This window comes from Aethalodelphis obliquidens, unplaced genomic scaffold, assembly GCF_003676395.1.
Source record: "Aethalodelphis obliquidens isolate GAN/ISIS:26980383/991018 unplaced genomic scaffold, ASM367639v1 scaffold2, whole genome shotgun sequence".
NCBI classification, from domain to species: domain Eukaryota; kingdom Metazoa; phylum Chordata; class Mammalia; order Artiodactyla; family Delphinidae; genus Aethalodelphis; species Aethalodelphis obliquidens.
This window is the reverse complement of record NW_020837946.1, coordinates 45386454-45402843: the sequence shown is the minus strand read 5'-3', so window position 1 is coordinate 45402843 and position 16390 is coordinate 45386454. Positions and strand designations below refer to the sequence as shown.

The 16390-nt window shown below is 34.8% G+C and overlaps 1 protein-coding gene across 3 annotated transcripts in view; it reads left to right on the top strand.

Annotated features, from left to right (window-relative positions):
- The window catches only part of GULP1 (GULP PTB domain containing engulfment adaptor 1), a 267960-nt gene that overhangs the window by 154420 nt on the left and 97150 nt on the right, over positions 1–16390 (top strand). For all 3 annotated transcript variants that reach the window (XM_027126188.1, XM_027126198.1, XM_027126195.1), the window contains exons 3-4: positions 8027–8101; positions 13812–13873. In XM_027126188.1, coding sequence (XP_026981989.1) covers positions 8074–8101; positions 13812–13873 — 90 coding nt within the window. In that variant the 5' untranslated portion in view covers positions 8027–8073. The remainder of the gene's footprint in view (positions 1–8026; positions 8102–13811; positions 13874–16390) is intronic.

Sequence of the window (16390 nt, the reverse complement as noted above, 5' to 3'; positions counted from 1 at the left end):
AACCTTATTCTGGAGGGGGTGAGTGGCGGCGGCACCACCAGGCTGATACTCAGTCCCTGCACGGAGTTCTGTGGTATCCCAGCTTTGCCATAATTATTGTCCGGATACTACTGCACAATGCTTAGCTCTGGAAATGACTTTTGAATATACTTCATTCAAATCCTCTTACAATAGAAACTGTTATTGTTAGAATAAAGTGGTTCAAATTTCATAGCTTTCAGTGTCAGTAAGAATAGGCTGTATGTGCCCATTTTTCTTTTTGATTCATTGTAGCCTTCATTTTGACTTCGCTCTTGGCATTGGAAGAAATTCAGGCCCTTTTTATTTTGTTGCATAGACCTGGTATTTCTGGACCTTATATGTCAAGGTTTTCTCATATATAAGCCATTCTGAAGAGTTGGCCACATTATCAAGAGCTAAAGCTGTCCTTAGACCTTCCTCCCCTCCTAGTCAAGGGTGTTGCACAAGAGTCTAGTTGGGAGCCTCAGGGAGGGCCAGTGGATGGCTCCCAGAAGGCGATTAGCAGTGTGGCTAGGAGCCCTCTGCTCTAATCAGCATGTGCCACACGTGCTCTGCCCTACAACCGGAAACCCTTCCCCCCGCCTCACCTTTAGCCTTTGCCCATTTGGGAAGTGACTGTTCACATACACTCTGAAGCTGCCCCTCTGTACGAAACAGCCATTCCATGCTTCCTCCTCTCTCTTTCAGGGGTATTTACCTCTTTTACAGGGCTCCTCCCTATCCATGGAGCCCCATACCCAGTCTTGCCTACCTGTCAAAGATGATAAGTTCATTGAAGGCAGGGACCATGTGCTACTTATTTTTACTTTTCCACTCCTATAATGCTGGTCGAATAACGTGGTCTTGAAATGTATCTTTTGGAAGGGCGAAGGATTTTTTTATGAGTGTTAAGAGATACGGGTCAGTATTATGAAAATAACGATAAGCATTTATATCCCAAGTTAAGGAATTTCAGAAAATACTAATGCTGCTATTTCTTAGTAAGTTATAAATGTATAGCCTCTTAAACACGTATCATGTGACTTCTCCTTCTGTGAAATGTCTCAGTTTGTGCACTGGTTAGTTTTCTTGGCTGCACTCAGTAATGATCTACAAAAGCAAAGAGCCCTTTGCAAATTACAGTCCTACAATACAATGAAGAAGAATATTATAAGATGTCTTACAATTGGGAGTTTTAAGCAGAGAACCTTTACAATAGACACTAATTAGATCCTTAAGAGTGTCAAAAATGAGCTGAGTTCTCCCAGGAGGATTTTGGAAGTTTCCTTTACCATGGCAAGCAATGAAGTTGCAATTGTTAGCAACTGCTTTAGAGTATTTAGCAATGTGGAGGAGTTAATGCAGGATCTAAAATTGTCTGACATCATGTCAGGATTACCTTCCTGGATTATATATTCAAAAAGCACACAAAAGTTTTGAGAGTAAGAAAATGCATCTTATATGCATTCACACGAGAAAGAACTTTTTTTTTAACTTCACCTAATTTACCATCCTGCAAAGAACTAAACCTAATGATTAGTCTTCATTATTTTAACATCATCTCTGATCTCTTAGTGAACAGGATTTTAAGGTGATGTACGACATATTAATGTGAACCATGTTTTAATCAATACTGAGGTTTTTTTTCTTTTAACCTTGAAAGAATTCAAGGAAAATTTGATATTAAATGTACTTATAAGGATAAAAATGAAATTCAAAGCCAGATGCTTTACAGCTTTTAATATTCATACCATATAGAGTTCCTTTAGTCATAACAGTGTGACAGTTTTTTAAAACAAGAGCTTGGGCAGCAGGTTGCAAAGCAGGAAACTGCCATTTATTAAAAAGTCACCCTAAACTTCTTCTAAACTAAATTATAAATATCTGTGGATTTCCTTTGGTAAATAGTTTTCAAACTTGGATATGCTGGATTTATTTTAGAAAAATGATTGTTGGCTTCAAACTTGTTTTAAAATTAGGCCTGAAAAGGTTAAATTTATAGAGTAAATGAATACCAAGTGGCCTCATGGTGTTTTGTCAATGGGATTACTGATTTTTACTTAAAATATGGGATTAAAAGAATTCATCTAATGGCATCTGCTATTAATATTTATAATGTATTTAAAAATTTTTATTTGGAGATTTAAAACTCCCAATTGGCTTTAAACTTGGAGTGGTAATATTTCAATACATTATGAATAATTTATGAATTATGAGTTTTTTCCTTGATCACGTTTAAATATTCCATTTGTATTTTGAATATAGCCAGACTTACTTGCCTCTGGATCCTTAAGAAAGATAAAAGCAAAAATGTATATAGTTTTTTATAAAGAAATTCAAAATGGGCCTTAGGAAAAAAAAATCACTCTTACCGTTCCCCGTATATAATTAGATTATCTGTTTCTTCTTGATCAAGCTTTGATCTTTTGCATACTTTAAAGATGTTGCTCCTCTGTCTTCTAGTTTGCAGGGTTTCAGATGTGAAAACTGCTGCCATCCTAATCTTTGTTCCTCCATACTTGTCTTTTTCTCTGGCTGCTTTTAAGATTTTCTCTTTGTTCTTAAAATTGAGCAATGATTATGATGTGTCATGGTGTTGTTTTCTTTTTGTTTCTCATATTTGGGGTTTAAGCTTGTTGAATCTCTGGGTTTATATTTTTCATCATTTGAAAAATTCTCAGCCTTTATTTCTTCAAATATTTTTCTCTCTCCTCTCCTTCAGGGACTATTGAACCACTTGAGGCTTTTCCATAATTCAGTGATCCTCTGTCTCTCCCTCCCTCCCTCCCTCCCTCCCTCCCTCCTTCCTTCCTTCCTCCTTTCCTCCTTCTCTTCCTTTCTCCCTTCCTCCCTTTCTCCCTCCCTCCCTTCCTTCCTTCCTCCTTTCCTCCTTCCCTTCCTTTCTCCCTCCCTCTCTCCCTCCGTTTCTTCCTTCCTGCCTGCCAGCTAGACTTTCCTGTGTTGCATTATAATTTCTATGTCTGTGTCTTCAATTTCACTACTCTTTTCTTCTGCAATGTCTTACCTGCCATTAATCTCATATAGTATATTTTTTACTTTATACAGTGTGGTTTTCATTTCTAGAAGTTCTATTTGGGTGTTTTTTTGTATCTATTTAATCTATCTCCTAGCTTCTTAAGCATATGGAACATATCTAAATGTCCTTGCCTACCACTACCATCATCCAGGTCATTTGTAGATCAGTCTTGATTAATTTTTCTTCCCATTGTGGATTGTATTTTTCTGCTTCTTTGCATGTGAGATATATATATATATATATATATATATATATATGGCCACCCCCCCCCACACACACATTTTATTGCATACCAAGTATTGTGAATTTTACCATGTTGGGTGCTAATTAACCTTAAAATCCTTTTGAGCATAATTTGGGATATAGAGAAGTTACTTGGAAATAGTTTGATTCTTTTGGGTCTTGTTTTTAAAGATTTGTCAGGTGAGGCCAAAGCAGCATTTATTCTAGCCTTAATTTTTCCCCACTGATAAGATGAGACTCTTCTTAGTAATCAAACTGAAGTTCTGTGAATTCAAAATTTTCCTTCCTGGCTGTTGGTTCTTGTGTGAGCTACAGGCACTGTTCTCTCTAAATTTTGTGGGTGGCTCTTTCCTCAGTCTTGGGTCATTATCATTACTCAGCTCGATTGTAAGAAGGATTTTTTGCAGGTATCTTTAGTGCTTTCGGTAGAGTTCTTTCCTCTCCAGTGCTCTTGACTGCAAAATAGGCATCTTCATTTCACCACATTCTCAGCAATATCTCCAAAACTCAGGGAGATTGCTGGGGTTCAACTGAGTTGCACCTCCCTGGACCATAGTCTGGAAACCTTCTCCATGCATTAAGCCAGGGAAGTCATAGGGCTTACCTTATTTGTTTTTCATCTCTCATGGATCACTGTCCTTTGTTGCCTGATGTCTAATGTCTTAACAGTCATTGTTTCATACCTCTTGTTTCATTTTTTAGGTGTTTCAGATGGTAAGAGAAATATAGCTTCTGTTACTCTGTCTTGGCCAGAAGCAAAAGTGTCTAAATAAATCTACATAGCTGAATTTAATATATGGAAAGGTGTCAACATAAATTTCTGAGGAAGGTTTGGATTATTTATTGAATGATAGTGGTTCTTTTTCATTGGGATATCAGTGTATGTTTTCATACCATATAGCACTGTTAATCTTAAAGAGTTTTATATTTTAAAAACAGGATTATAAAAAGTATAGCACATGCAAATACACACAGAGACACACAATATTCAATAGTCAATCCCGGGGAATGTGAAGTTGAATGAGTGTTGTCATATAACTGATGGCCATGTAAATTGTTACAACCCCTTTATGTTTAGTTAAAAAAAAAAAAAAAAAGAAAACCTAAATAGTAATACTTTATACCTAGTGATTTTTACTCTGGGATGCTATTTTATGGGAAAAATGAATAAAAGTTAATTTTTATGTAAATTATTCCCTTTGTATATATTTAGCTAAAATTTAGAAATAATAGTTGTTTAATGATAGGGCAATGATGCATCCATGTGTATATAGTCACCAAAACAATCTTTACGAAAAGTTTATCCAAACAGAAAGATTTATATTATATTGTAAATGGAAGTAAAATCGGTTTATATAGAACTTATATTTCTTAACTTATTAATGTGTTAAGTTGATGATGACGTATATCTTATTATGTCAACTGTAGAGTGCATTAAAACATGTATTTTTGTTGTTGTTTTTAAATTTATTTATTTATTTTATTTATTTTTGGCTGCATTGGGTCTTCCTTTCTGCGTTCGTGCTTTCTCTAGTTGCGGAGAGCGGGGGTTACTCTTCATTGTGGTGCGTGGGCTTCTCATTGCGTTGGCTTCTCTCGTTGTGGAGCACGGGCTCTAGGCACGCAGTCATCCGTAGTTGTGGCTCGCGGGCTCTAGAGCGCAGGCTTAGTAGTTGTGGCGCACAGGCTTCATTGCTCCCCGGCATGTGGGAACTTCCCGGACCAGGGCTTGAACCCTTGTCCCCTGCATTGGCAGGTGGATTCTTAACCACTGCACCACCAGGGAAGCCCAAAACATGTATTGTTATACATTAAATAGGTGTAAGTATATTGAATGCCGACTTAGTGCCATGCACTGTACTATATACATGGGCATAGAGAGGGGAAGTAAGATCTGTTTTACAAAGAAGTGTAGAGTGCCATAGGATCAAATAAATAGGCTAAAGAATGGTGTTTGGAAAGTGAAATTATTGTTTTTTAGTTACATTACAAGAATGGCTTATCTGATATTCATTGACATTTATATCTACATGTTTTGTGAGCAGGCAACAATCCTTCTGGTGTTTTAGAGTCATAGAATTGTACTGTTATTTTATACTCTTCTTATTTGGCCTACTGAACTTTATACAATTATTCTAAGGTTTATTACTTTCTGTCTATATGTCCCCAAAGAGTTTATATTATATTGTTCTTTATTTAAAAAGCACAATATTATTTAATTTCATGGATTTTAAAATTATATAGTATTAAATGCCTTTATATTTTATGGTCTGCTATTGTTGAAAATGTCTACCTAAAAGTGATGAGATTTGGGTAGTGAAGAGGCATACTGAATTTGATCTGCTGATTAATAGACACCATGGTATTGGTCTCTTTATTCTTCCAGAGAAATTGAATCTTACATTTGGATACATTATATTCCTTTTCTGCTAGTTTTTGATCTTCACTTATTCCTTGAGGATATGATCAATTAATAATCATGTCTGTTATGTTCTAGGTGAAGAGTAACTCTTGGGAGAATACAGAATATATTTTGTCCTTATTGTATTTCTTTTCATCTTGCAGAGTGCCTGGAACTGGAGATCAATAAATTATTTCTGAGTGAATGAATAAATTAATTGTAGAAAATGAAGTCATTTTAATTGTTACATATATATATATATAATAGTAATATCTTTCATACCATAGAAAATAAACCATGTTATATTGTTAATATACATGGAATAATTATCTTGGCATTCTAATTCTTAAAATGTATTCTCTACCTATCTTGTATTAATAGCATATATCATGAGAAGATGAGTAAAGTAGGGGGTGAATAACAGATTGATATTATTGTGTCATTATCTAAGTCTACTAAACAGTACCTAGTAATATTTTATAATTCAGTTAACTATTTTAATTTTTCTTGGGAGTAGAAGTGCAAGGACAGAGATAGCAGTAATGTCACTGCAATAACAACTTTATGATAAAGATTAATTTCTCTGCTGTGCTTCAATTGCTATGTAGATTTATGGAGAGTGTACGGACTGAATGTTTGTGTCCCTTGCAAATTCATATGTTGAAGCCCTCTCCCCCAGAGTGCTGGTATTTGGAGATAGAGCCTTTAGGAGCTAATTAGGTTTAGATGAGGTCACAAAGGTGGGGCCCCAGTGATGGGATTAGTGTCCTCATGAGAACAAGAAGAGATAAGAGTGCCCTCTCTCTTTTCTGCCATGTGAGGAGACAGCCAGAAGGTGGCTGTTTACAAGCCAGGAAGAAGGTCCTCATTAGAACCCTACCATGCTGGCACCCTAAAGTATGACTCTCAAACTTCCAGCCTCTAGAACTGTGAGGAATAAATTTCTGTTGTTTAAGCCACCCAGTTGATGGTATCTTGTTATGGCAGTCTGAGCAAACCAAAATAAAAATTGTTACTGAGAAGCAGGGTGCTGCTGTAACAAACACCAAAAAATGTAGAAACAGGTTTGGAATTGGGTAATGGGGGGAAGCTAGAAGAGTTTTAAAGTGCATGCTAGAAGAAACCAAGAGTATTTTGAAGGTATTACTAAAGATGATTCTGGTGAGAGGAGAGCTGGAGAGGAAGTTTCCATCTTCTTAGAGAATACATAGATAATCATGAACAGAATGTTGTAGAAATCTGAATGGTAAAGGCCATTCTGATAAGGTCTCGGAAAAGTGGAACATGTTTTTTGAACAACGGTGAAAAGGTGATCATTGTAATAAAGTGGCAAAAAACTTGGCCAACTTGTATTTGTGTTCTAGTGTTTTGTGGAGGGTAAAACTTGCAATCTATAAAATTGGATGTTAGCTGAGGGGATTTCTAAGCAAAGTGTTGAAGGAGGGGCTTGGTTCCTTCTAATTGATTATAGTAAAATGTGAGAAGGAAATGAATTTGTTAAGCAGAAAGTAATCAGTACTTAAAAGATTTGGAAAATTCTCAGCCAATCCATATAGCAGAGAACACCAAAGGTATGGCCAAATAGCCCTTTGATGAGATTAGTATCTATGTGAATTGCAGACCTAATCAGCTACTCTAGCAAAACATTGCCAGTTTCAACTGAAGAAGAGGGAGATGGGATGAAATGAAGAACAGCTTTTGGATTTCTTAGATCCCACAGGAAAGGACCATACAGCTATTTGGCTGTGAATGTGCACTATTCTTCAAGACTAGGAATGAATGATCCTGAATGTGACTCGGAGATCATCAAGGCTCCCTCCTTGGCTTCAGGGGTGGGGAATGGGAGGCATGCCATTGCCTTGGTTTCAACAGATAGGCAGCAGCTGTCTGGAGCATCATGGGACACAGGGCTGCCAAGCATAGCCTGATTGGGGGTGGGGGGCATGACCCCCATTTATATCAGAAGACTTCTGTTTATCCACCACTGCTGTTAATGATAACCCAAAACATTACCACACTTCTTGCCAACAAGCTCAGGGAAAAGTTAACCTTCTTTATTCTTAAATTTGAAGGTAAATATAATTAGTGAAAGACGTATAATAGGATAAAAGACAAAAGTTAAGGAACTTTGGAGGAATTTCATTTGATATATTGTTCTTATCTGCTGTGCCACTCATAATATTGAGTGTTACGTTTATTCTTACCCATTGTCCTTCAGGATATTTTGAAATATTGCTTTTAAACATCTAGAAAATTTTAAAAGACTTTGTGATTAAAATAATTTACATAAAAGAGGTTGATCAACATTCCTTTATTTATGCTTTACTATTTTCTTAATTTTATAGGATATAAAGTGTGATTGAACTGAACATCTATTTGGTTGATCCTCATCATGAACCGTGCTTTTAGCAGGAAGAAAGGTAAGTGTGTCCACTAAAGACCTGGCAGTCATTTCAATATTACTGTTCAAATCCAGCAGAGATGTTAAGAAATCACTTTTTCTGATTATCAAACCATGTGACTCTAGAATGAAGTTAGAGTTGCAAAAAATAAAGTGATCTGACAGGAAGTTAGTCCTAACTTCACTTTTCATAGCCATAGTACTAAATTCCCTGAGCTTACATGGGCTATAGTGTTTTAAATTCACTCGTGTGTGTGTGTGTGTGTGTGTGTGCATGAACTTCACTTTTTATTGAATAATGAATAAGGATTCATGATGGGTGAATTGATAGCAAGAGGCCAAATAAATTTGTTATTAATTTTAAAGTAGGAATTTAAAATAAGTATAAATATATCGTAATTATCAGTACAGAAATTTTTTTAAGGGGCAGGAAAACATGGCATTTGGCAAAATATTTCTTGATACACTCATAGGAAAGATAGAAAAATTTGATAGTTTTATATAGTTCAGTAAAGTTAAAATAATGTATCCTTGCCATTCTAGAAGGAGTTCTCTAGTGGTGGGCACAGGGCTGTCTCCTGTTTAACATGCTGTCAATGACCTGGGAGAGAATACTTAAATGATGCCACTCAAGTTCTTAGGTGATTGAAAGTAGGAAGAGATAACTGATGTGGTAGGATTACAGGCATATGGGGGGGAAATGACTAGTTAGGTCATATTCCACACTGTAAACTTAATAAGATATTGTAAATTGCCAAACATGGGTCCAGAACCTCTAACACTTCTATACTTATTTATATATGGTTATTATTTGGAAGATGCACCTTAATTGCTGTGTGGGTAAAACATGGCTGGAGAATAAAGTCATCAGTGTGGTTATCAAAGGTTCCAGTTCATTTTCTAATGGATGAATAATGAACAGTCTTGAACCAGGAAATAGATTAATTGTTCTACTCCATGCCCTCAGTCACAGTGTGTTCTTGCTTTTAAGGATGAATTGACACACTGTAACATGCCTGGTTGATAAAGGCTGAGATGACTTCAGGACTTTCAACCATGCAACAGGAAGCATGGCTGAGAACCCTTGGTGTGGTCTTGCAATTTTTGAAGACCTATGAATGTTTGAATGCTGTCATTTGTTCATGGAACTAACTTTAATAAAGGACAAATGGGTGTAAATTATAAGGTCATTGATTAAATGTAGGAAAAAAATTCCAACAAAGTTGTGCCAAAGTATAACGGAATTATTCAAAGTATTACCTTTATTTTTTACTGAAATGAGAGGTGTTCGAACATTTGGATGTGGTACAGAGGATTAATGTATTCAGTAGGGATTTAGGTAATGTGAAGAACTTTCAGGCACCTTTCAACCCTGGGAAACCAGGAATTTATTATTTTACTTATTTTTCAGAATAAGAGGAAGGCAAAATGACATTTATTGTGGTCTGTAGCTTGCTTCTGATTTAAAACATATACCAAAAAATAAAATCATCCTTCTTTTTATTCCCTTTACTAGTAAAAAATCTAGAAATAATTCTCTGATATATAGAAGTATTTTTACTAAGACAATAAAAACCTTACATCACAACTCATCACTTTAAACACACTATCTTGTTTTTTAAAGACATTTCAATATCTTCGCTTCTTTTTATTTGCTTAGAATTCCCTTTCCCATGGTTTTAAAATTGAAACTTCACATTTCTAATTTACTCTTTATTTGAAGGGGATTTGGAGTGGTTTTTCACAGAGAAATCCCAAGTGTTGGATAGTAAGATGAGTAACTGGCGATTGTATATTTGGCTCACTTGAAGACAGTGGGAGTACAACCATGAGGAAAATCAGAGTGATCTAGAGAATCAAGAAGCAGAAACTTGTTATTTCCTGCTTTGCTGCATTCTCTTTAAATTTCTTTTGACTTCTCTTATTTTTCAAGTCCAGTGATTACATATCAGAAAATTTTTGATCAGTATTTCACTCCAGTTCATTTAGAACCTGATGCCGGGAAGTTCTACCTTAAGTTCACCAGTCACTTCACACTCTCTCATTTATTACAGTTGTAAAAAGAAAACTTCTTGGAGCCTGTGCTCCTAGTTTCAACCAGTAGCACTATTTGTTGAATTTAATTTGAGATGTAAAACTGGAATTTTATCAGAGAATTCATATACTTGACCATCAGGAACTGTAATTATAGCCCTAGAGAATATATAATTCAAGTCATCTTTCCAATAACTAGCATCAACATACACTGTACTGTACTCTAAACAAAACAAGATCGTCTTTTATCTTTAAAAACTTATCTCTTATTTCATAGATATCCAATTTACTTGGTTATTACATGCAACCTTACTGAATCAGAAACCCAAGGAAAAGAGATTATCTTAAACCTAAACATAATTGTTTTTTTTTCTCTTTTTATTAAATCTCCCAATTAGTAATTTGGTATTCTTTGATTGAATTGTCCAGGCACTTCACTGATTTTCTTTGCAAATGCTTTAATGGTTATTAGAGTTGCTCATAGGGTCTGAAAAAAACTGAATGTACTAGAATTGCATCATTTTGGACTATTTTGAAAAGCTCTGTAAAAATTATCTAACCCCAGATTCATAGATTAAATTTTAATTAATGTTTTATAGCTTCTTTCTTTCCCTATGTTAGCTTTCTTTTTGAACTTTTAAAATCTTATATTCTATTTATTATGTCAAAAAGTAATCGTTTAGTTAAAAAAGCATAAACGTGATTATTCAACTAATTACACTTTATGTTCTTTAACTTATCAGTTGATATAGTGATAAGTAGAAATAATCATAGTGCAAAGCACTTAAATTTCAATAGTTTTAAAATATTTTCCTTTTCATGAAAATTTTATTCAAATGCATCCATTCATCCATCAATATTTAGTTTTAAATTAATATGTTCAAAGTAGGTTTTTTCACTATTTTAAGCTCTGGTGATACAAGAATAATGAAGTTTACTGCATCTTTCTAGATGAACTCTTAATCTAAATACATTGGAATACCTAGATTTATTGACCCAGTAGTCAGAGTGGTTTGACAGCTGTCAAATATTTTTGAAATGTTGGCCTTTCCTTTTATGTGAATGTTCACTATTAAGTCAGTGATTATAGTTTAATATCAAGAAAGGGAACACATTCTAGAGTGTCTGTGTTCCTGTTTCATCACCAACTCTATGTATCCAGTATCTTTTGTGGGTCCATATAGTGACCAAAAGACATCATCTGTACCCTTTCTTCAAGGTCAGACACATCTATATGAGTTAACATATAGTTTTGTCCTGTCAGTTTTTTCTTTTGCCAAAGTATAAATTAGAATGACATTAAGGACTCATTTTGGAAATCCTTCAGGTTTAATAGGTGTATTACCTATACTAGAGGTATGTAATGAACAACCGTTAAATCGTCAGCACTTGGTGTGTGGATGTAGATTTTTTGTAATTGTAGTAACTGCAGCTTATCCGCTGGTAATTTAGTATTGTGATTATTTTAGTCTTTCACCAGTAACAGCTAGATATACCTAACCTCTTTCTAGGTTACTGCAATACGAGACTATAACAAAGGCAGTGTCATGAGTTTTCAAATAATAGTGTTTTAGAGGAGAAAGCAGTTATCCCTCTGCTTCAGGATTGGAATGAACCATCGGATTCAAACTTTAGTTAGACTTTGCATCCTCCTGAGCTATGCTCTGTGTCTTGGAAAAGGAGACATGAGAAGAATTGAGTTAAGAGGTAAAAAAAAGGAACTAGATATTTTTCTGGGTTTTCTGAAGGCAGATCTTTGGTGTTTTTATTATCTTGGCATACAGTATTGTGATAAATTTATTTTAATATACAAGAGCAAGACTATATTCCAAATCTAAGTACAAATTATTCTTGAATTAATCATATCACTATCCAGTAGCAGTCATAAAGAGAAAACTGTAGTTAAAATGAAAATCCATACAAGAAATAAGAGTTATACATTATTGTCAATGTCAGTATGTCAATACCGCTTTTTGAAGCCTAGGATGTATTGCTTCTCAAAATATTTCACCCAAGTACGGCTGTCACATATCCACTTCAGTAATCAGAAATAGCCCTAAAATTCATCATGGGCACAGGATTTTATTGATCCCTCATGTTTCGTCTTAGAAATCCTTGTAAATATTGCATTGAACCCCATCAACATATTTAATATATAGTGCATTATCCTTTGAATGGTTTAAAATAATTAAAATTCCAGGAATATCTGCCATTTTCTCTATGTCTTCACATTCCTCCAGTTTGAGAACATATTAATTATACTGAACTAGTTTCTGTTAACATCATTTTTTTTTTTTTGCGGTATGCGGGCCTCTCACTGTTGTGGCCTCTCCCATTGCGGAGCACAGGCTCCGGACGCGCAGGCCCAGCGGCCATGGCTCACGGGCCCAGCCGCTCCGCGGCATGTGGGATCTTCCCAGACCGGGGCAGATCCCGAACCCCGGGGGTTCGGGACACGAACCCGTGTCCCCTGCATCAGCAGGCGGACTCTCAACCACTGCACCACCAGGGAAGCCCTAACATCATTTTTTTTTTTTCTAACATCATTTTTAAATGTTCTGAATTGAATGTTGAAAATGCTTTGTTAGTAATCTGATATTTTCTTTTAGTGTGTACTTATTTAATATTTTTCATGGTAAAATATATGTCTGATTTTATTCTATTTATAATATTGATTCTAAATTTTTAAATTCCCATTAGGAGTAAAATATTCACAAAACTCCACTTAAGACATAACATATTTGAAGATTGAGAAGTTTTACTACAGACAAATGCAGTTTGTAAAAAATCAGCAAATTAGATTTGTGTAAACATTAGCATGTTTTGCTTTTTTCCTGCTTATATGTTCCACAAAATATTTTTGGAAGATATGTGGAATATATAAATCAAATTCAAAAATTGAATGAAAATTTTATTTTCTATTTTATCAATAATATACAATACAAATTACTTTCGATATCTTCTATTTTTTTTAACATCTTTACTGGAGTATAATTGCTTTACAATCTTCTTTTAATTACTTTTATTTCTATTATTCTATTACACTAATTTAAATAGTGTAATAATTTCAAATTACTGCATTTAAGATCATTTATATCCAAAACTCCTGATAGTGGACCCTCAATCAATGTTTCTTTAAATTGAGGTTAAAAAATTATCCTAATATTATATTAATTTTTAAATGAATTAAGTAGATTGATTCATTTCAGCTTTATATAAATGCAGTTGTTAGTTTAATGTTAGAATTTCCTGTTACTAGTTAATTCTTGATACTAAGGAGTAGTAACAGTCATGAGAAAGAGCAGATTACTATTTATTGAAAAGGGAATTAAGAAAAATAACCTGTTATTCATGAGAGTATCACATGAAATAAGAAAAATAAAACATAATTATTCACATAATTGATATAATTACTCATAGCCCAACTGATGTTCTTTTAATATTCTTTAAAAATTCAAAATTGTTTTATTATTAGAAAGCTTTTAAAAGGAAAAGACTTTTATATTAAAGAAAGAATCCTATAATTACTTTGTGGTTACATTGTTCATATATCTGACTAGTTATTATTTCTCATTTTAGCAAAACTATCTCCAAATTAGAAGTGCTCCCATCCATATCAGACTCCTTTCAAATGCATGAATATGACACCCTTAGAACCTGTGATTTAATTTAACACTGTGTATTCTTCATTGCAGACAAATCATGGATGCATACGCCAGAGGCTTTATCAAAACATTACATTCCCTATAATGCAAAGGTAAAATAGTTCATATGATATTACTGAATTTTATTTTGCTATAGTATTATTGCTATTATATTATTTTTTTATTTAACATCTTTATTGGAGTATAATTGCTTTAGAATGTTGTGTTAGTTTCTGCTATATAACAAAGTGAACCAGCTATATGTATACATATATCCCCATATCCCCTCCCTCTTGCGTCTCCCTCCCACCCTCCCTATCCCACCCCTCTAGGTGGTCACAAAGCACTGAGCTGATCTCCCTCTGCATTACAGCTGCTTCCCACTAGCTATCTATTTTACATTTGATAGTGTATATATGTCAATCCTACTCTCTCAATTCGTCCCATCTTACCCATCCCCTTCCCCATGTCCACAAGTCGATTCTCTGTGTCTGCATCTTTATTCCTGTCCTGCCCCTAGGTTCATGAGAACCTTTTTTTTTTTTCAGATTCCATGTATATGTGTTAGCATATGGTGTTTGTTTTTCTCTTTTTGACTAACTTCATTCTGTATGACAGACTCTTAAGTCCATCCACCTCACTACAAATAACTCAGTTTCATTTCATTTTATGGTTGAGTAATATTCCATTGTATAAACGTGCCACATCTTCTTTATCCATTCATCTGTTGATGGACACTTAGGTTGGTTCCATGTCCTGGCTGTTGTAGATACTGCTGCAATAAACACTGTGGTACATGGCCCTTTTTGAATTATGGTTTTCTCGGGTATATGCCCATTAGTGGGATTGCTGGGTCATATGGTAGTTTTATTTTTAGTTTCTCAAGGAACCTCCATACTGTTCTCCATGGTGGCTGTATCAATGTACAATCCCACCAACAGTGCAAGAGGGTTCTCTTTTCTCCACACCCTCTCCAGCATTTATTGTTTGTAGCGTTTTTGATGGAGGCGTGTGAGGTGTGAAGTGATACCTCATAGTTTTGATTTGCATTTCTCTAATGATTAGTGACGTTGAGCATTCTTTCATGTGTTTGTTGGCAATCTGTATATCTTCTTTGGAGAAATGTCTATTTAGGTCTTTTGCCCATTTTTGGATTGGATCATTTGTTTTTTTGATATTGAGCTGCTTGTATATTTCGGAGATTAATCCTTTGTCAGTTGCTTCGTTTGCAAATATTTTCTCCCATTCTGAAAGTTGTCTTTTGGTCTTGTTTATGGTTTCCTTTGCTGTGCAAAAGCTTTTAAGTTTCATTAGGTCCCATTTATTTCTTTTTGTTTTTATTTCCGTTTCTCTGGGAGGTGGGTCAAAAAGGACCTTGCTGTGATTTATGTCATAGAGTGTTCTTCCTATGTTTTCCTCTAAGAGTTTTATAGTGTCTGGCCTTACATTTAGGTTTTTAATCCATTTTGAGTTTATTTTTGTGTATGGTGTTAGGAAGTATGCTAATTTCATCCCTTACATGTAGCTGTCCAGTTTTTGCAGCACCACTTATTGAAGAGGCTGTCCTTTCTCCATTATATATTCTTACCCCCTTTATCAAAGATAACGTGACCATATGTGCGTGGGTTTATCTCTGGGCTTTCTATCCTGTTCTATTGGTCTATATTTCTGTTTTTGTGCCAGTACCATACTGTCTTGATTACTGTAGCTTTGTAGTATAGTCTGAAGTCAGGGAGCCTGATTCCGCCAGCTCTGCCTTTCTTTATCAAGATTGCTTTGGCTATTCTGGGCCTTTTGTATTTCCATACAAATTGTTAAATTCTTTGTTGTTGTTCTGTGAAAAATGCCATTGGTAGTTTGATAGGGATTGCATTGAATCTGTAGATTGCTTTGGGTAGTAGAGTCATTTTCACAATGTTGATTCTTCCAATCTAAGAACATGGTACATCTCTCCATCTGTTTGTATCATCTTTAATTCTTTCATCTGTGTCTTATAGTTTTCTGAGTACAGGTCTTTTACCTCCTTAGGTAGGTTTATTCCTAGATATTTTATTATTTTTGTTGCACTGGTAACTGGGAGTGTTTTCTTAATTTCTCTTCCAGATTTTTCATCATTAATGTATAGGAATGCAAGAGATTTCTGTGCATTAATTTTGTATCCTGCTACTTTGCCAAATTCATTGATTAGCTCTCATAGTTTTCTGGTAGCAGCTTTAGGATTCTCTATGTATAGTATCATGTCATGTGCAAACAGTGACAGTTTTACTTCTTCTTTTCAGATTTTTAAATTTCTTTTTCTTCTCTGATTGCTGTGTCTAAAACTTCCAAAACTATGTTGAATAATAGTGGTGAGAGTGGGCAATCTTGTCTTGTTCCTGATCTTAGAGGAAATGGTTTCAGTTTTTCACCATTGAGAACAATGTTGTCTGTGCGTTTGTCATATATGGCCTTTATTATATTGAGGTAGGTTCCCTCTATGCCTACTTTCTGGAGAGTTTTTATCATAAATGGGTGTTGAATTTTGTCGAAAGCTTTTCCTGCATCTATTGAGATTATCATATAGTTTTTATCCTTCAATTTGTTAATATGGTGTATCACATGAATTGATTTCCATATATTGAAGAATCCTT